The 22,378-nt window shown below is 34.1% G+C and overlaps 2 protein-coding genes across 4 annotated transcripts; both read left to right on the top strand.

Moving 5' to 3' along the window:
* The first annotated feature begins 3,245 nt into the window (after positions 1–3,245).
* LOC123529536 (uncharacterized) lies at positions 3,246–7,127 on the top strand. Its single transcript, XM_045309905.2, has 2 exons — positions 3,246–3,568; positions 6,107–7,127. Exons 1-2 carry the CDS (start codon positions 3,247–3,249, stop codon positions 6,262–6,264), a joined length of 480 nt encoding a protein of 159 aa, XP_045165840.1. The 5' UTR covers position 3,246; the 3' UTR covers positions 6,265–7,127.
* A 2,553-nt stretch (positions 7,128–9,680) lies between these two features.
* Positions 9,681–19,198, top strand: LOC123529245 (uncharacterized). Of its 3 annotated transcripts, none has more exons than XM_053522201.1 (11): positions 9,681–10,049; positions 10,476–10,509; positions 11,021–11,155; positions 11,478–11,593; positions 11,811–11,982; positions 13,508–13,728; positions 14,552–14,611; positions 15,381–15,477; positions 16,163–16,306; positions 17,338–17,409; positions 17,896–19,198. In XM_053522201.1, exons 3-11 carry the CDS (start codon positions 11,071–11,073, stop codon positions 18,462–18,464), a joined length of 1,536 nt encoding a protein of 511 aa, XP_053378176.1. In that variant the 5' UTR covers positions 9,681–10,049; positions 10,476–10,509; positions 11,021–11,070; the 3' UTR covers positions 18,465–19,198. The 3 variants fall into 3 exon arrangements, with proteins under 3 accessions (XP_053378176.1, XP_053378175.1, XP_053378173.1); XM_053522200.1 differs by having other exon boundaries at positions 9,998–10,149; XM_053522198.1 differs by lacking the exon at positions 9,681–10,049 and adding an exon at positions 10,182–10,341.
* Positions 19,199–22,378: the final 3,180 nt, after the last annotated feature.

Here is a 22,378-nt window from a genome sequence, read left to right as displayed (position 1 = left end):
AAATACCCCAGTTATGCCTCTGGATAGTTTCGTTTGCTGTTCAGTATATATGTCTATCGAACGCACATATGAACACATTGAGGTTATAACAAAAATCAATCTTTTATCCACGATCTTGTTAAAATTAAATAATTAATACACCTGTTTTCCTTTTACTAGATATAACAACACAGTTTAAGAGCCACAGGTATGAAGTACCGCATTTTGTTTGCACACAAGATGTAAGCCGGTGCTAGCGGCGTGGGCAGCGTTGCATTTTCCATTACTACTCAAGAACAGACTCAATCAAACCGAGTCTGCAATTTTCACTGTTTGCCTTGTTCTCGGTGCTTCCGAGGGATCTACTTTTCAGATTGTATTTACGCATAGTACACGAAATAATTGCTTGGATCATTTTTTATAAAACGTGTTTACTTATGGCGTATCTACATTAAACGATCAGTTAGTGTAAAAATTTGCAAGTATATTTGCAATATCGTCAACTTAATATTAATTATATGATATAACTATTAAGTGTCGATCATGTCACACATTCGGCCAAAACATTTACAAACGGGTATGCTCTTTTAATCAGTATAGTTACATTTCGTATTCTTTTACACTACGCCCTTAAAACTATGCATTGATATATTGTACAATTACAAAATAAATAAATAAATGTGATCCATGGTAAATTTGTTTGTTGCGTCATGTAAAATCGCTGAATTTTATTCTCGTCTAAAACATTCCATTTAATATTAAGTTTGCAATAGGTAACATGACAATTGCAACCATATCGTATGACGCTGCTCGCTGGCCTTTTTGATACATTTTCATGTAAAGAATGACGCATCTAGTCAAGCAGTTTCATGCTTTTGACTTAGAAACTTAAATTAAGATCCAAAGATGAAAACGAGTTTTGTGACAGATTGTTTTTCTTGCCAAAAATTGTACAATCCAAATTTCACAGTCTAAAACTAAATTTCATCATCATATTGATAACATAGGGCAGTTGCAGTTCTTGTGCAGTGGAAGCAATACGACATTAGCTTGATGTTACAATAATCTGCATATATGTATGTGTAATAGTGTAACTTTAGAATTGTAAGACGCACTTTGTTTATTTAAAAAAAAACCCCAGCAACAACAGCAGCAGCAACAGCAACAGCAAACAAACAAACACATAATACTAATTTGCATCACCCTGATTGTACATGGTTTTCCTTTCCAACATCCAACACTTTCCCAATACGACCGTAATAGAAATTATTTAAACATAATACATATACAAACCAAATTATACAAATAAGATTTAATTATAACCACATCAGAAAAAGGAGAATCCAGTCAAGAATGTTTGGTTTATTGCTGTTTGAAGAATATGTATGCAGAGTGTAACAGTATAACAAAATTATTTAGTAGTAACATCTTTTCATAGTTTTGGCGATTTACGACTAGCTAAGAAAACATTTTTTTAACCGGATGCAAAAGATAATTTAGATAGCATGTTTTGCCCAAATGACTTAATAATAAAACCTTTCTTTGCATGCTGGACAGAATTTTCCCGACGTGTTCTTGTTGGTGTAAGATGACTCTCATGCTGATGCATGGTTTGTCTTAAGAAGTAGCCCTTTAAATATGAAGTGTTTGAATAAACGGTACAAATCTCAGCTGAATGAACACTATGAAACGGACACAATTGCGCTCCAGGTGCACCCATCGTTTTTTTATTCAGTCGGGTAGAAATTCCTTTATGTCATATTACAAGACCGGACATGTGTAATTTCTTCCATATATCCCCAATTGTTCTGCGTAAAATTATTCACTACTCAAACAACGTTGGAACCACTTGATCTGCTAAAGCCATGGCCAGTTTGACACATGTATCCTTAAAAATGATATTTGATCGTCACTCATGTGCACATTTATGACTTTTAAAAATGGACAGAGAATTCGTTATACAAAAAGAAAAACATATCATTGCAATACTTTAATTTGTTGACAATTCAATATGTTATTAATTGCATATATTTTTTAAAATGTGAATAATTTTATGAATGCATTTAGCTGTTTATTCTAACACAATCATATTTATTTTCGTATTAAACAAATACGACCGGAACTGTGACTTTATTATACAAGATCACTGTCTGTATGACATCATTATTACGCGTAGCGTCAAACATCGTGACGGCGCGCTGGAAATGAAAACCACACACAACGGGCAAATCTTTGGTGGATGTCGTCAAGGATGTAGACCATAATCTTTGATATCGTGTTAGAATCAAAACTGAAGTTCTCCGCGGTACGTAGTATAGCGGAGAACATAATTATGTCTTAACACGGCGAGCACAAAATCATTGAACCATTTTGTGCACGGGATTTTTCGCGGGTATTTGGTAGCGAAGAAATCAGTTCTACGCAAGTTTCTGTACTAGTTACATCTACTTTATTGTGCGACGTAAACAAAATGGATGCAGGCACGGAGCTCATGGTGGAAAATAAAGTGAAAGAAGTTTTGAAAACGAACACTGAAGTATTGCTGAAGGACGAAATGATGAATAAGGTAAGTGCAACGTCTTCTTCTTCAAATTTAAACGCGTTAGAAACGCAAAAGCAATGAAGAACAAATTAAATATAATTCAAAAGTAGCTGTAAAATTAGAACAGGCCAGCGCTAGCTTATCGTCGCAGAAAGGTGATGAAGCGAAAGAAAATATTATTGAAGATAATACATAAACAAAATAATAAATACATGAATAATTAATAAAATACACATGACTCGGGGTATTTTCGTTTAAAAGCATGTAGTAAGGCGTACTAGGATTTCAAAGTTTAGTTTCGTTTGCTTTGCTCACACTGTCAGTAAGATATGTTTATTATGTTAGTGTGAGTATTGATATAATTCAACGTCGATAAGCGAGGCGTGACTTATCAACCATCATGTAGACGTTTACCGCAGTATTGTTATGCGCTTAGATGTATAAAGTCTATTTATAGTAAAATTCAGCCGATTAATATTGGCTACGCTTGAATAGTAACGAGATTAATCCATCAGAGAAAGGTGTATACAGGTACAAGTTATAATACATGTTTTTAATAGCACGTGCCTATTTTTATATAATCTGAAAAAACGATTTTCTTAAAAAGAATAGTCATCAGGTATTTTAGCATTGTAAACAAAATATTAACGTTATTTGCTACATTTGTACAGTACATCTAGATTTGTCAGCTTAATATATGTATATAAATTATTTTAGCTTTAGATATGATAAAGAAACGACAGAAGCTGGTACAGTTAGCGAACAGTTGTGAGCTGGGCTGGCGCGTAGTGGCGGAATATGAAACCAACCCAATAGCAAGGGACAGCGATGATGAAAAGAAAATGTATAAGGCTGAGGCGAGAGCTGCGAAGAAGGTGAAATCTGAAAAGTCCAAGAACCGTCGTGGTCGAGCATTTCCTTACAGACGTCAACGACAAGTTCCAGATACTCCGTCGTCGTCTGGTGTAATGCAGCGTAACAGACGTCATGGTTTATGCTTTACTTGCGGAAAGCCCGGGCACTGGAAGATGGAATGCAATCAAAATAGTAGGTTAAAGAAGCATGTTTCTGAGTGGAAAAACATATCAGATAATGTATATATAATAGGTGTGGTACAGGAAGGTTATAAATTACCATTCAAAGAGATTCCTCCTAAAGTTCATCTTAAAAATAATAGATCAGCTCGGGAATCCCGAATTTGTTCATAGTGAAATAAATTCACTTTTGCAGAAAGGCGTTATCTCCGAGGTTAATCAGAAACCTCACGTATTTAATCCTTTAACTGTACCTTATAACAAAGAGTAAAAACCCAGGCTAGTTCTGGACTGCAGACACATCAATCCATATTTGCATAAATTTAAGATTAAGTGTGACGACATAAAAGTCGCAGAGCAATTGTTTGATATGTCAAGCTATACATTTAAATTTGATTTAAAATCGGCATACCATCATATTGATATATATGCATCTCATGTTACCTACTTAGATTTCTGTTGGGTACATAATGGTAAAGAAAAGTACTATGTTTTCAATTCTTTACTGTTTGGTATTGCCACAGCCGCCCATATTTGTACTAAAACCTTACGGGTGATTATCAGATATTGGAGAAATTTAGGTCACAGAGTTGTAATGTTTTAGATGACGGAATTGGGGGTCATAGTGAATTTATAAAAGCTCTAGAATTAAGTCAGTTTGTGAAAGTTTCATTGTTAAAGTTTGGGTTTATGTTAGCGGAGGAAAAATGCAAATGGTTACCGGCTATGGTTTCATGCTGGTTAGGTCATGTTTTAGATTTCGAAAGAAATATGTTGTGTATATCGGATGAACGCATACGTTCATTAGAATGTTCAATAGATTCAGTGCTTTTTCAAATTTATAAAGACAGATTTAGTGTAGTACCAGTCAGGGTATTAGCAGCCTTGTGGGTCAGATTATTTCATTACATAGTGTGTAGGGGAAAGCAGTAAGTCTCAGAAGTAGATATTTGTACGGTTGTATTTTAGCAAGGGCTAGCTGGAACTCACCAGTGCAAGTAACAAAACAGGCCATTTTAGAATTACAATACTGGCGAAAGAATGCTAGAAACTTGAATTCTGCAGGCAGATCATTTAAGCAAGTAGAGTATATCGATGCATACTTATTTTCAGACGCTAGTGCATTTGCATACGGCGGTTACATACAGAAATTCGAACCAAATGTAGATGTTAAGAAAATGAGCGGTAGTTTAATAAATAGAGTGCTCCCGGAAGTGAGCATTTGCGATGACGTTTCAAAGATGGGGTCAATAATGCCCTCAGACGCGAGCAGTTGTCAGTTTGTGCTCCCAGAAGTGAGCAAGTGTCCTGTTACGCTCCCGGAAGTGAGCAAGTGTTCTGTTATGCTCCCGGAAGTGAGCAGTTGTCCTGTTTTGCTCCCTGAAGTGAGCAAGTGTTCTGTTCCGCTCCAGGAAGTAAGCAAGTGTTCTGTTATGATCCCTGAAATGATCAGGTGTCCAGTTTTGCTCCTGGAAGTGAGCAGGTGTCCTGTTATGCTCCCGGAAGTGAGCAAGTGTCCCGTTATGATCCCGGATTTGAACAAACATACTCTTAAGTCTTCGGATACCAGAATCCTTTCTGGTATATTTTCAAATGAAATCAAGGGCAGTAATTTACTCCCGAAAGAGAGCATGAGAAGTGTTATGTTCCCACAAATGAAACTGGGCAGTTGGCAATCGGACTGCTTAGATTTTGATATGTGTCAGGATAATGATGGTGCCGTGTATGGCTCTTGGACTGACGAAGAAGCAAGCAAGAGTTCAACCTGGCGTGAGCTTGAAGCTGTCCATAGAATATTGTTAAGTAATTTAGAGTTTTTGAAAAATTCTCTAATCAAAATTTTTTCAGATAACCAGAAAGTTAAATATATTTTACAGGGCGGTAGCCGTAGCCGTGTAAAAGAGTTACATTTTATTTCCATGCATATTAACAACGTTTGTGATAAACACAATATAAGCTTCACCACTGAATGGATCCCTAGATCACAAAACGAAAGTGCAGATTATTTGAGCAGATGTTATGATGCAGATGATTGGTTTGTTACAAATGAAATGTTTAGACATTTAGATAGTAAGTGGGGGCCCCATACGGTAGACAGATTTGCTACACATTATAACAACAAATGTTTTCGTTTTAATTCAAAGGGATGGGTGCCCGGTACAGAGGCAGTTGATAGTTTAAGCCAAATATGGCAATGTGAAAATAACTAGGCTGTACCACCTCCGTACTTAATCACAAGGTGTTTAAGAAAAATCAAAATTGAGAGGTCGAAAACTACTATTGTTATTCCAGAGTGGTTCTCTGCTGCTTACTGGCCGTTCATTGTCAACCTGTACAAACAAAATCACAACAGTTTCATTCAAGATGTTTTTGTATTACCTTGTACAGGAGCAATTTCCGCAGGAAAAAAATGGCGCGGAGTATTTAATAACGAACCATTTTCTTTCAGAATGCTGGCTTTGAGATGTTCATTCACCCAGCTGTGCAGTGTGTTTTAGTTGTAAGTTAAATTGTTTAAACACATACATGACATGTATAACATATTTTGCAGGTTCTGGTTTGAGACATACCTTAAAACGAAAGTTTGAGGAAGCTGGTGTAAATATTGACAATAGTGATTCGGTAGTAGACAGAATGGCAAACCACATATTATCTGCTAGAGCTGATGGAACAGTGACGAAATATTCTAGTCAGATTAAATACTTTTGAAAACTTTTGTAAAATGAAAGGCTTCCAGTCACGCCATGCAAATTCTATACATGTGGCTATGTACTGATCAAGCCTAATAGATTTGGGAAAGTCGGACAACGTGATATCTTCACCGTTCTATGCGATCAAATGGTTACATGACGTTAAATAACTTTGAGAGATTTAGCTATGATATTAATCGGTTATTTAGGATTTTTGAGATATAATGAAATTAGTGAAATCAAATGCAATGATGTTGAGTTTAAACCCGATTATATTGTATTACACATTAGAAAGAGCAGAACAGACATATATAATTTAAATAGCATAAATACACCTAACATTTGTTTCGTTCTATAAAGTGAACATCTTGCCATTGCAATAGGTGTTTGTTATTTTGTGGGTAGTCTTGTTAAGACTTGAAGTTCTCCGCGGTACGTATTATAGCGAAGAACATATATCTTAACACGGCGAAGCGCAAAATCATTGAACCATTTTGTGCACGGGATTTTTCGCGGGTAATTGGTAGCGAAGAAATCAGTTCTACCCAAGTTTTTGTACTAGTTACATCTCCTTTATGCTATTCAAATTAACACATTGTTGTACTTGTGTATAAATAAGGCCGAAAAAGATGTAAATACGCTCATTATATCAAGTAAAAATGAAACTGAAACTGAAACTGTTTTATTTGATTAAACGCCTATTTTTACGGAAAACATATTCAATGGCGTTTTACAAATACATAAAAATACGACAAAAAATTAAGATATTTAATGACATATAACATAAATGAGCATAAATATCATTGTGGATAAACTATTTAGTAAGCATTAAAGAAGAAAAAAAAAAAAAAAAAAAAAAGATCAGACATCAGATAAGATTAATAAAATATTAGAACATTAAGATACGGTAAGACAGCTGTTTGTTATCAAGTAAGAATTCGAACGTATTTACAGAATAAAATCATCCAGTTCACGTTAGTTCAATCTCTTAAAAAAATACAGTCACAGTTTCTAAAAGAGTGCATCTATTGTGTCTGAGTTCCTTATTTCGAGAGGCAATTCATTCCAGAGTTTAGGTCCAACAGTACCAAAACTTCTGTCGCTGAACGTTTTGCGCTTGTTGAAAGGAACAACGAAACACCCAGTAACGGAATTTGAAGAACGCAAGTAAAAATGAAACAACAATCTTAAGATATGAACATGCTTCTGAACAGATTCCGTAGCTTCAGTATTCTGAGAAACAGTCTGAGGAGTTGAAAAACTCCGCGCATGTTACGGATCCACGTTTCCTCCACATGCTTTTTTTTCGTGTACGGCCAGTATTTCTTTGACGAATGTAGCTTTAACTCTGCTAAAGCATGTTGTGATGGGAGACTGATATTGTAGAGCTTTAACGAATATATACTACGGTTAGTTTCCGATATATACATGTACCTTATGTCCTCCGTGTATTATACACTTTAAGCTGTTTGTAAGGAGGTAAAACATGAAATTATATAAATAATTCATTTATTCAACCATTATGCATCAAATACTATTGCATTTGTTTATATTGTGAGATCAAAGTACATGTTGGAAATTGTTATGAGTTGTCTCCCCTCTCACTTGTCACACAATAAAGTGTACATCTTGCCATTGCAATAGGTGTTTGACTAAGATATCCTCATAAATGTATTTCTCTTAAATAAAATGATTCTTTGTCGTTTCAGATTTTTTCGGCGACGCCGTCTAAATTCGTTTTCGTTACCTATGCCACGTGACTTCAGTTAGCAAATCAAACTATTTGATAACGCATTATAGATAATTTATCAAAATGGAAGATTTATGCAACACTCTGCCTGATTGGACGAGAGTGTCAATTTCTTTCACTCTGTTGATTGTGCTACGCTGAGTGAAATGAAGACAAAGCGTTTATCCTAAACGACGCTGTTCACAGTTTTAAAACTAACTTTGGCTCAGTATATTTAGCAAGAATATTGATATATCTCAAAATGATAAGTAAGTTTAATAAATATGATAAAAACCTGTTCAAATACCAACATATATCAAATTAAAGAAAGAGCTGAATACGGTCTGCGAGTCTTTTATTTAGAGTGCTTTTTAAAAGATTTTCCTTGTTACAATTGACGTCTGTATGTGAAAAAGTTTCTTGCATTTTTGACTTATTCAATTTGCATATTAAAACGAGTACTTGTTTGCTTTGATATATTTGTTATAAATTATTTAACTGATTTATTATATATGAATATCTTTCTTTAGTATGGTATGCAAATACTGAACTCAGTTGAAATCTGTTTTATTATATAAATGCTATATAATGACTGAATCTCATTACACTGAAATGAAGGTACGCTGCATACAGTTTATCTATGTGATAAAACTACGGTCAAACTTTGCTTATGAAACAGAAATATTGAAATATTTACAATTGTATGTTTTGTTTGACCTTCACTTTTTTATAGGTGTGACGTCATTGTCCAAAGATTCATGAATAGCGAATATGCATTTGTTAAAGCGGGATCAGTTGGCCTATTTTAGAAATAAATAAAAATAATAAATAAAAAAATCCTTTAATTGATTTTTTCTCATGTATTCTAATCAAACTTGATTGGTAGCATCTTTATTAGGCCCGCAGCCAACTTTGTTCAGCTGGGACATTTAACCCCTTTTAGGGGCTGCTAGAGCTAAAACTAGAAATGCCTTTATACAGCGTCTCATGAACAGCTTGGTGGATCTTTGTCATACTTGGTCTGGAGCATCAATATAAGGTCCTCTTCCAAATTAATTTATATAGGAACTTGGGCCCTATTAGGGACCACTATAGCTAAACGTAGATATGCCTTTCTTCGCATTAACCACTAAAATGTAATGGATTTTTATCAAACTCGATGTGTAACAATATCGTAAGGTCTCTTGCTATTTTGTTACAAATGGGAGTAGGGACCAATTTAGATAAAAATATAAACACGTTTAATGACCTATTCTCATGAACCGCTTCATGAATCTTCATCAAACTACTGCTGTAATTATTCGTCTAAGGATAAACGAAACAAAATTGCAACCCTACGAAACCTTTGCGAACAATTAAAAGAGAACCATTTAAATTATTAAAGTGCGGTGTTTAGTTTTTCAAAATGTTAGATGAAAGATGAATGTTAGATGAAAAATTCATAAACTTCTTTCCTTATTACAATTCGCCGACCATCATTTTTAAAGATATTTCTTGTGTTGTAATATATTTAATTCCGTCGCATCTGAAATAAAAAAACGGATTTTATTCAACGTGAAAGTCACTGTTTGGGATATATTTTTCTTAAATAATATGAAATATATTGCTGCAGTGCGACTTTTTGTCAAGTGTACGTGATAGCGTTGAGTACAGCCTATCGGGCTTTAAAATCTACAGTATCATGATTATCGATTTTCTATTGACAAGCTGTTATCATTTTAACATCCGCATCTGCACAATATAAATCAGTTTAAATTTCATTTTGACATAACTATTTCATAGCCGTGATTGTAATAATATGACAGCGCAATTTAAAATATCTTTACTGCATTTGTAATTTAATCTAGCGTCACTTAACCGCATAAACAAATTATGGAACATTTTGATTGGCTGCTTAATGTGAAAGCTTGGGGCTTGTAAACACAACCCAGATTTATTACTTCCGAAATAATGTACCTAACTCCGTGTCTAATTTTAGATCAATACACAAGGTGTCAACGAAGCGGTCATGTGAGCCAGCCCTTAACTGTTATCTATTGCGGTTTTAAACTGTGGACGCTAATTTACCCACGCAGGTAATATTCACCTTGAAACTAGGGGATTTCACGGTTGTGTAACAGGGAAATTATATTTTCCCTATTATCATCGATAGAACTTCATCAAAACAATATCAAGGTAACTTTATTATTTTCCTCATACTGATTATTCATTTCTTATTCTGACAAAGCCGTTTCGAGGGTAACAGACATGCATATTTTGGGATCCTGCTTATGTTACGTTTTACCTATTTTTATGTTACTTATGTTTATCAATGATGTTGTTGGAGTTATTCCACCTGGATATTTCAATTGCTTCACTGTCAACAATGTAAGTGTTATCAGGTTTGTGTTTCAACGTTTCCATTAATAAGTTTAATGTTGTTACATGAATTTCAATACAAATACGGTCACTGAAACAAGTTGCAATGGTACACACTAAAATTTCTATTTTCTTATTTTCAGACAGTAACGTATAACGCAACAAGAATTCCTACAGGTTAGTAGTTTCACCTCCTGCAGGTAAAGTCAATACTTAAGAGAACAGCATTTAGCCAAATGTCTGCAGACAGTTTCATAATCTAACAAAAACGCACTTGACACTAAAGTGGTTTGCATCAAATACCGACAAGAAACTTTTAATGTATTAACGTACCACTTGTTTCATGCTGGCATAAATATGTAGCTCTGCATCTTTAATTTTTATACCATGCATTCACAAGAATCTTTGAATCTTATTAACTGTTCTTTCTGATTTTTAGTTTTGGCAATCTATTATATGTCAATAAAATCTGGAAAGTAGATCCCTCGGAAGCACCGAAAACAATGCAAACAGTGGAAATTGCAGACTCGGTTTGATTGAGTCTGTTCATGATCAAGTCTGCACTTTCTATAGACTAAGAACAAAACTAGAGTGAAAAAAGAGAAAAAATGTCAGTTATTTAAGATAAATTAAAAGGGATTTCCTACAAAATATGTTGATCATTGAAACATTTTATTTGTATATTTAGAAGCTGCTGAACGCTTAATAAATAGTGGAAAACCGAAGTCAACAGATAAGATGCCCCAGGCTCCAAGGGACATCTATTCAAAAATGGATGGCAGCACCCCTGTGATAACATGGTCCGCAGACCCAAAAGTTTTGTGTAAGTAGCATTATTCCTTATTAATTCAGCAGAGGTTTTAATCTGTACTTCGTTTATACTGTACCATGTACTGTTCTTTTCTTGCCGTGTTTCCCCATGTTGGTCACGTTATATTGCCATTCAAGCACTGTCATCTGTATTGCAACTTTAAGAAATTAGTATTGAGGCATCTTAGTACATAGTTAATGATTTGCTATAATGGACTTTTGCTTTGTTATATTTCACTTTTTACTTTCACTGCATTTCTATTTTTCATTATTTTATTCCTGAAAGCTAGCCCCATCTTCATTAAATATAATTTCTTAAATGCTGCCTTTTTCAGATGGATTAGAATACCTAAGACATATTTTGCTGAAGATAGTTCAGTCTTTTACGCATAATGGAACTTTTATGGAAGACGAGTACATTCTCCTAAATGTATCAGGGAAAAGCGCTATGGTGAGTACATTCTCCTAAATGTATCAGGGAAAAGCGCTATGGTGAGACAACTTAATGATGATTGTATCTAAAGCTATCTTTAATATTGAAGAACACTAGTATTATTTACGGAAACATTGCTTTTTTTGGGTGAATAGTATAAACATTGATTGACCTGTATATGTTGCCAAATATATTTCTCTTCAAATAGAAATCATACGCTGTAATTTCATTTCAGACAAGCTATTCATACAATTGTTCAACATTAAAACCTGGGGCATATAAAGTCAATGCTACGCTCTGGTTCATTGGCAAACTTCGATATACAACCAATGGGCACCTTTTGGCAGATGTTGATGAACAAAGCAGAAGCAGATCAAAAGTTATCCCAAAACACGATATTGTACCAGGTAGTCAAAATGCATTTTGTATATAGAGGATATTTGTTTGTTTCAGTGTAAGATCGAAATATATTTCATCCAGTGTTCACTAGATGTAATATTTTCGTTAATAGAGTAAGTCAGCAAGTAACATCTAGTGTTCACGACTTATTTTTATATCTTACATGTAAAACTTTACTTCATGTATTTTCAACAGTATCTGTTTAGCCAATTTTTACCCTTTTGTAGTGCCATACCAGTGAATATGAGATTTAATTATTTTTACCGTGAAAGTACAAGAAATATTGCATTGTAATAATTCATTAATTCTATGCTAAAATGTAATAAAACATTATAATGACAATGAGTGTAACATGAACTAAATGAAACTGAAGGTTGGAATGTTAGAATTCCATTTCGATATTTTGTCTTAATTCAGTATATGCCGGATTGATGATCCAATTTCTCTATGCCCTTTGCTTTTCGGCATCAAGTTATCTTATAAAACTTACATTGAAACGGTAAATTTTAAAGAAAAAGTCGGTATTTATGTTTAAGTGATGTGAATCCGAAACGCTGTTTCCAAAAACAAAAGATGTTTTTCAGTTGTAGCTTAAACAACAGGTCAACTGCCTACTATAAATGGGTTATTTTGCCATAAATGCAAAACACGCGTTCGCCACTTAGTAGATTCAACGTAACTACAGCTGGTACAATTTTTCCCATTCCAGCGGATTGTACAACTGAAAATACCACATGTGTATTTATTTGTTTGATTATTTAGTTTTCTTTTATAATCAGGCTCGTCTTTGATAGTATGTATATGGACTATATCCTATTTGATTTCAAGGTCAGCCTGCTGTGCTCCGTAGGTAGATCACAAACTAATGGCAACGATTCCGTACGAAAAGCCGCGTTCCATGAATAAAGCCCGTTCCCCGAAAATCAAAACCATACGTAATCCCAGACATGTTCCAAAACAGGCCAGAATAAGTAGTTACCGCCATCAAGTTAATTCCTTACACAACACGTACATGTAATACAATCTACAAGTTCGTTTGAAAGCAGAACACAACCGAATACAACCGAACATAATTTTATCCTACTCGGTTTGATTGAGCCTATATATGGGTAAAATGAAGTATGCTCATAGCCCTCTAGCACTGGTTAAAGCGAAACACATTGAGGGAACTCAATGATCCTAAAGGACAAAAACTTCCTATCAAGGAGTTCATAAATCTGTCCCGTCAGAAATATAAAGGACTGAACACCAAACATGCGATATGTCTAAATCAGTCAGGTCTTAGCAAGTGAAAGACAACTATTTGAAATTTACGGTAACTTAGAATTTTACTTAGTTTGTAAATAGCATCTCCATAAGGGGAATATTCTAGAGGTACTTGCTCTAGAGCCACCGGTTAAGTTAGCTCAGCATCATTACAAAACTAAAATGATGATGAAAAAATAACGTCTTAGTCTGAATATTTTTTTTCAGTTCTTCGGTATTAAATTTTATCTCGAATATTTCAACACTTCTTGTTATTCTTATTTCCAGAATTAAGAAAAGCCAAGCTGGCAACAGAAAGCTGTATTTGTTCGTCTCAGATTACAACAATAAAAATATTTTCAACGGAATCTGGCACCGGTATCAGAACACAAATACAAGCTTCAGGTTTACCTAATGACACGAAGGTGGAGGTACAGCTTGTCAGTGTTGAAAGCAATAGAAAACATTTACTCTTGGAGAGCTGGATCGTACCAGGAAATGAAATTCAAGTATGAAAAGAGTTCTCGTTTCCTGCCGTTGTATTTGATAACTTATGACTGAATTTATCAGTAAAGCAAGCTTATGACTATTTTGTTTCATCTCCACCCTCGGTATAAGTTAGTAGGAATAGAATGTAATAAGAATCTCTTTTGCAAACTTTATAGATAACTGCCATGTGTATGTTTAAAATTGATTCGTTTGTTTAAAACTCTCTGCATTATAGGATTCATTATGTTTTACTCATATAAGAATAGGGCTGAAATTTTACGCGTATCTAAGACCTTGAAGAACATCATTTAAAAACTGAAAGCCGTACTAATTAGCAAAAGTACATTGACAGAGTAGCTATTGTAATTTTTAATCCAAATACAAGCAAAACATTGATGAATCCAACAATTGTAAAATTCGCAGCATGGCAGAAGTTTCGTCTTTCAGTACATTTGCCCTAAATAATCGAACAAGTTGATATAAGGTCGGATCGATACAAGTTTTAATTGTCGGTCCAGTTACTTATTTATTGTATATAATTGCGCACCGCCGTATGAACACATCTGTGGATGTCTCTAAATTGGGTTTGGTACTTGTAACGTGTGTAAATGTTGAGTTCTACTCAACCCGGGGCTAGAGGACGTTAACGGTAGCATGCATTTCCACTACCGTCCATCCATGAGCAGGCTTAATTAAACAGAGTTGGCAACATTTTCATTTTTGTCGTGTTGGAGTTTACACTTTTTCTATTTTATGTACATAATACTGTTTACGGTATCAGGAATTGGTTTTTATTATTCAAATGAGATGCAACATTATATAGTAACTTATATTTCATTTCAGAACGTTCATCCGTATATAAGGACATTAAATGTTAGCGGAGGAAACAGCTATTATGTTCGGGTAAGCTTTATACATTTTTTTTTAGTTTTTAGGTTAATACATCATGAGGGCGTGTAGAAGTTAATTTTTATTTAAAAGTATACCAGTGTGGTAGAAAGGAAGATATGTAAAATCTGTCACGTGTGTAAATTGTTGATAAAGAAACTATGTTTCTTTTCTAGAATAGTTCAGTGCAAAAGATTATTTTGAAGAACATATGTGCTTAATTTAAAACCGGAACTTTAAAAAAAAAAATAAACGAAATTATTTCATTAATTGACCACAGTTCTTACATTTTACGTCATACTGTTAGTGATAGTATGTGCAATAAAACCTAATCAATATCTTATAAAACGAAACAGCTAACATACAAATATCTGTGATGTGGAACCTAAGATATGATATACCATTCTATACAAATTAGATAGAAATTATGAAAACGTTCGACCATGTTCGTGTTCAAGCATATAAAACATATATCATGATCATAGTCTTTCTACAAATGCCATATGATTTTTTCTATTTCTCACTTATATATAAATTTTCTTCACACACCCTTCGGTAAGTGTTCTTCAAACCTAGATGAATTACGGTCAAATGTCGAAAATGCTGGGACCTTAAGTTTCTAACATCTGATGCTGAATTCAATATTCAGCATTATTTCAGTCATTTTAAACATTATTTTAAAGTACTATTTGTCTTTTCTATTGATGTTTTTAGCGGCTTAAATGTCAGATATATTTTGGTCAAATTTTAGTTTTGATGATGCTGATGACTGTTTTTGTTGCAGGTGAAGCGCCACTGCCAGCGAAAATATTTTGGTGTATTGTCTTGTGGAAAAGAGGAAGCAGACGTTATACGATCGCAACACGTTTTTATTCAAAAAGGTAAAAACCGAAAAAGAAGAAAGAAAAGAAATCGTTGTTGACTTGAACATTTAAGAACTAACTATATCACAAATTTACCTCTTTGAAACAAGTGCAATCATTTATTTATTTATTTATTCTTGGTATCTGTTAAATTGCACATAGATAAATAAAATATTAAGCTTTCCTTCTGTTTGTTGTGCATTTGAGTCATTATCCCTTCTTTTTAAATCATAAAACATATTCCTTGTAATGAAATCTCGTAGTTTCTTAACATTCAGTGTAATATAATTGAGCCGCACCATCAGAAAACCAACATAGTGCATTTGCGACCAGCATGGATCCAGACCAGCACGGATGCGCAGGCTGGTCTGGATCCATGCTGGTCGCAAATGCACTATGTTGGTTTTCTCATAGTGCGGCTCATATTACACTTTTAACGCATATCATATTTTTAATGGTAATGGACTCGTAATGACTCTCAGAAATTTACGTATGATTTTATACTATTGTTACGCAATTCGTCATTCTTCGGACCTGAATGAAGCTGAACGCGCGTATAATAATTTCTGTGAAAGCGGAGAATGCTAAAATCGCCTACGGGAAAAACGTTACTTACCGATTGCCATTATGGGTCCATTTCCTTAATATATCATAGTCTTCATACTGTAATTTTTACCATGCACCGTCATCCTCATTTTTTTAGGATCATTTCATCTTCCAATATCAGCGCCTACAGAAGAGCAAGGAGGCACAGGCATATACCAAGTCTTGCAAATAACCGTCATTACATTTCTATTTGGTATATGCATTTTTGCTGAAACGGCGCTGATAATCAAGCTTTCAGCAGGTAAAATATCTTTAATAAAGCGTTATTGTTTTGTACACACAGTTCCAACATTTAAGGATGACTAAAGTTCCATAAACAGTAAATTGCATTGTAACTTTCACACTATCTTTTAGAATTCAAAGTGATGTAGCATATTTAACAGTGTTATAGAAGACAGTTAGAACATTGTAAAACGACAAGAGTTACAGCAGAGAAAAAAGAGCAAATTTGAAAAAAAGCTTTCAGAGAAGAGACTTTGTAGAATATTTTGCTTAATCCACATGTTTTGGTTAACTCAAAGACGGACAAAACAAGCAAAACACCAGGTTTCTTCGCCTATGTCAGAATGAAATGGGTCTCGAAATGCTTGAAAACAAAGAAAATTCCTGACCTCTCTCAAAGTTCTGAGGATTTGTATAATAATTTACGAATACAGGCCGAGTTCAAGGTTTTCATTTTAATCAAAATAATTTCACATAAGTTATGACGTTTCCTCGTAATTATCACCTCTCTTAGTAACTGACGTTGTAGCATCCTGAAATAATCAACTTTTCAAACATCAATAAAATATGTACAAAGATCCTCTGGAAGCAAAGAATGCAACCAAGCAGAATAATAGCAGACTCGGTTTGCGGATTGAGTTTCAGTAATTGAGCGGATTGAGTAATGAAATATGCAACACCTCTTACGCCCCCTAGCACCGGCTTAAGCAGAACTCTATTACAGATCAAATAAATGGATTCCATAATCGCAAAGGACCAGACAATATAACAACACAGTTATATTTTGTATTTTTTCAAAACAGCATACAGACTTACTAATTTCAAGACTCGTGTCAACTAATTTTTTATACAGTGCCTTAAAACAAGGAATAGGGTCATTTCAGACAATTGTACCTAGCATCACGTATTACTTGTAACGTTAACTGCATAGACATACTTCTATAAAAACAGTACAAATAAAGAGTCGGCGTTTGTAATACATGTAGTTTTCTTTCATGTCAAATGAAATTTTCTCAAACAATTTGCATGCCACTATGCATATCATTCCAGTGATATTTTGTCCCCAGAAGAAAACAACAAGTTTATACAAGAGGTCAACATACGTAAAACTAGACAGCAAAGGTATGACCTTCTCCTATAGTAAAACCGGTTCGTGACTCTGAGGAAAACATGCAAGTTTTAATGCTTTAAGTTTCTCTTGATAAGAGATATTTAGTAACAATTATATTACCTCAAAAGCTTTTATAGTTACTTTTGCTATAATCATATTGGCACATTGGCACACATGCCATTTTAGTGCAGACAAATGTTCCGGACAGCTCGACTGTTGAAGCAAATCAGTTTTGAATTATGGAAACACTGTTATGCCGGATACTCGTATGACTATTTTCATACAGGTTTACACGTGGGCGTTCTATTTGCATTTTATATGCGGATGCCCGGGAAATAAGGATTTTCTGAAATTAAACTACGTGAGAATTTACATTTACTAGTATAGCAAGAACAAAGTATTGAACTTATGATCATTATTGTTATAATGGTAACATGCAATGAAAGTTTACGTGCAGTGTCTGAATAACAAATTAACTCATTTTTCTTTCTTCAAAGGGCAAACTGAAACGAAACTGACAACGTCAAAGCGTGTTGCCATTATACACACGAAAGATTCATGCAAGCATGTAGAAAAAGTTAAAAGAATAAACGATGAATTAAGAAAAAGAGGCATAGATTCAGTTCTTTTTGATGAATCAACTTCTGTGGAAATGAGGGCTAACTGGATAGATGCGGCAGAAAATGTTGTAACCGACTTTGAAGTGATAATGTTTGTGATTACCCCTTTTCTTTACAACATTTGCAAAAAGGAAGAAACCATACCACACCCTGTGAAAGAGGAAACAAATGAAGTGGGCCTCCAGATGCTAACAAGGTTTCCAGCTGTGGTTTTAAATGCATTGAAAGCCAGGAGCGCGTGGACTAGCACAGATAAAGCAAAAATAGTTTCTATTTGTGTAGCGGAAACAAAACATGAATACAAACAACTTTCATTGAAAATGCGGCAAGAACACCCTTTTATTTTCAAAGATAAGATCTATTTTAATAGCCTAAGGCACGTTGATGATTCAAGTATAAGGAAACAAATTCGAAAAGTGATATGTTTACTAAAATCATCAAAATAAAATAATTTGACCGCCTACGTATGTCATGAACCACGGTTAACATACAGGATTTTTATCGAACGTGACTCTCGTTTGATTCTCTTAATTAGGTAATGAAAATCTCGAATATCTTTCAGTTATCGATAAAAGTAAAGTATGCACATTATACAGAAATCACATAAGCATTTTACATGCTTGTGATGGCACATGAGTCTGTCCGTCATATTCCCTGTCCGAAAAAATACCGAAAAGATGATGTACAGAGCATAAAAGCCCGGGTCGGTAGGTCAAAAGTTAAGGCCATAATCTGAGCTCTAAAGTCAAATCTGGTATCATATATCGTGCCCTTGGACTGCGGATGGATATCAGCGTTGTATCACAGACCTCAGAGGTTTGTAAGCTGCTACGCACAGACTCCAGCGTCCTGTGCTGTATAAGTCTTTAATGGAATCGTTTCGGCGATATGAAAATAGTATCCAAATTGTTGCTGCTGGTATATCGTTGTGATATGAATTCTTATATTTCATACTGCAGATAAACAGACAAGGATATTTTTACTTGTTCGTTGCCATTTAATTTTGTTGACTTATGCAACCATGAATTCAGTGAAAATTGGTTGTCCCAGTATTTGGGATTTTTTTCACATATTTATTGTTTTATTAATGACCGATGCGATCATTACCAGATCAAGACAATGCATTCAAAGTGATTAGTTTGTAGATTTATTTTATTTGAAATAAACTGCTTGAAACTAATTTCATAATTTTTTTTCTCAGTACAATAATATACTTTGTAATTGTTTTGTGGCTGTCAATAGCCAACATAGAAAGAACTGGTCCCGTGTTCTCAAAACATTTTCAGTCTCAACAAGATCTAAATTGCATGTTTAAAACTAAATTTTAAGTTAATAACTACGTGTATTTTCAAGTGACTATTCAGTATTGAGGGTCAGTCTCATTCGGAAATTAAAATTTCAAACTCAAAAATTATTTTGTGAACATGAGGCCTGGTTACAGAAATTGAAAACATTTACCGGATACAGGATACATATCATGGCGTAAACGTTGAAAACGAATTGAAAAAAGGTCGAAATATTTATATTTTCCAGTCTAATATGACGACTACTTCTTGTCGAGATGTAAATATAAAAACATTAGTGAATAAAATTTGAAAATGACAAAATTCAAGATATAATTTTGGATAATGTTCTGTTTGCTTCATCAATGCTGTATAAAATGTTATTTAACCGCATCAAATTTCCTCCGAAGTCAAAATATTGGCATTAAGTTTGAAAAAATTAGTACACAATGAAAATAAGGGCCTCCGTGGCTGAGTAGTTAAGGTCGTTGACTTCTAATTATTCGACCATTTTCGAGATGGGATTCAAAACTTGCTTGCAGGGTAGTATTCTTCTTGTAAGGAAACCATATATCTTACTAACGGAAAATCGGTGGCGCACGTTCATTCATAGAACAAATCCCGTCTTCCTTCATGATCAAAAACTGCGAAAATTGTCATATGACCTAATTTGTGTCGGTGTAACACTAAGCCCTACAAAGAGTGAATGCGACCTTAAAGAGAATTATTCCTTTTGATCCCTAGCGTACACAATTTCGAGAGCTCTCACAAATGTTTAACTTTTGTTAGCTTTGTGGACCTTAAAAATGTTAAAAGTATTTTGGGACTTATTTAAAGGCAAATCCTGTTTAGGCCGGGCGAGCCTTTTTTTGACTTCTTTAATGAAGAAAATATTCAGCCCTTATTTAAATTTTCTCCGCTGATTAAAAATGGTAGGCAATGGCGATCTTTCCAGACCTCCCTTCATTTCCGAACAAAATTCCTATCATCGCGTGAAAATGTATTGTCAGCAAAAAAATTATATGCTAGTTAAGGCCATATAACCAAATTTGAGTGCATAATAACTTTGAAAAAAAAGTCAATGGTGAGATCTTTCTACATGGTCAGTTTATCGATGGTCAGTAGGTATATCTGTATAACAGACGTTGAACATTTGATTACCAATACAACGGTAAAAGATGCCCATATCAACTGCCTAATTCAATGTTGTTTCGTGATATGGGAATAGCATATCACGTGGGAGGATAATAGGCATGGAGATTGAAAACGGGGATATGTGAAAATTCAAATAAAGTAAACTGGTAAGTTTAAGACGTAACAGAGTTTTCAGACTTCGAGAATAAAGACGGTATAATAGTTTTTCTGGACCAAACAAAACCTATGGCAAAGTAGAATGGGAAGCGGTTGATACGTGTCTGGAAAAATAAAGTTTCAGACCTTAATTTAGAAAATGGATTCAAAATTTCTTGTTGGTTCAAAATCAACTGTACAAACAAATAAATTGATATAGATATACTTCAATCAAGGTTTACAAGGACGTTTCAAAATCTTTCTACATAGTGACTTGACTCATAGTTTTCGCATACCTTTTTATTACGCCGAAAAGCGTGGATGCTATTTTCTGTTATACCTAGAAGGGCAATACAGTTTCAATAGAAATTTATACATTAGGCTTTGTTATTTTCTGTTATACCTAAAAGGGCAATACAGTTTCAATAGAAATTTATACATTAGGCTTTAAAAAAACCCAACTCAGACTAAATCTTATGATATTATCACATCGGAAATGTGTTACATGTAAACAACACCTCGAAGCTTTAGTCCATCTGATGTGGTAGTGTGATTTTGTAGACAAAATAAATATGTATTACATTTTGTTCCAGAAATTAAAACTTAACACTCAACATTTTCCGCTCACACTCGTACTCTTTGACATCAATGTTCACATTAATAAGTAGACCTGTAAATACATTAATATTTGAAACAAAATTGGATATTTGGAAATATCGAAATAATATTTAATATAATTATACAAATCAGTCTGTTAACACATTTTACCTAAATTTTTAAGTTTCAGTTTTGTAAACAAGGGACGTAACATAGAAATGGTTTTGATTCGGTATAGATACAGCTTCCTTCGCTTTTTAACCTTGTAACTTTTCATTTTTGGATAAGTCGACGATATCTTAAGCGAAGTTTTGACCGCAATTGATTTTGTTTCATTTTAATTTATAGTGTACTAAGTACTGTTATATGTTAAGATATTGCATATTGTAAACTGTGTGAATTACTGCTATGCCCGTTTGATATAATAATATTCTATTTATTTCATAATAATCTTTCATTTGATAAGCATTGTTAGGGTGGTTGGTGGACGCTCCTCAGTCCTTACTATGGCATTGACGGGGTAAATAAATGAAGTCCTGGAAAAAAAGATCTTAGAAATACTCAAGATAGAGTTATGGTTCTTGTGTTAACTGCTTTGCATCAATGTATCAAAATGGATTCAATGTTATTTCTTAAATGTTCAAAAACGTGAAACAATAAACATAAAGGGGAGATAACCCTATAATTATTCAAGACGGAGATTGGAGCCCCTATCAGCACATGTGTTTGTATGAGGTTACAACGTTACATTTCCTTTACTATATATAAAGTTGTTGTTAATTATTGTGCCAAAATAAGTACAAAGGGGGAGATAATATAATAACAATCTCCATAAGAGTAATGTTTTTTCATTTGCTCCCGTCGCAACCTATCACTGTAGCTTGATATAATAAATTCCATTTATTGCTTAACAAAAATGTCTTTGGACGGATTGTCAGACGTATAGATAAATTACATAAATTATATTTGCTTTCACTGAATTGTACTAACATGACATGTGCAATGATGAAATATCATTGCGGAAATGCTAGAGGGAAACCACAAGGATAAAAAACCAAATAAGAACAGCGACTTTAAAGATTGAAGCCGAAACATCAATCAATGCTCGCTTTACACTTTTGTAAGTATTTATAACATATGAGCCACACCATGAGAAAACAAACATAGTGCATTTGCGACCAGTATGTTCG

This window comes from Mercenaria mercenaria, chromosome 13 (assembly GCF_021730395.1).
Source record: "Mercenaria mercenaria strain notata chromosome 13, MADL_Memer_1, whole genome shotgun sequence".
In the NCBI taxonomy this organism is placed as follows: Eukaryota; Metazoa; Mollusca; class Bivalvia; order Venerida; family Veneridae; genus Mercenaria; species Mercenaria mercenaria.
This window is presented reverse-complemented; position numbering and strand designations above follow the sequence as displayed.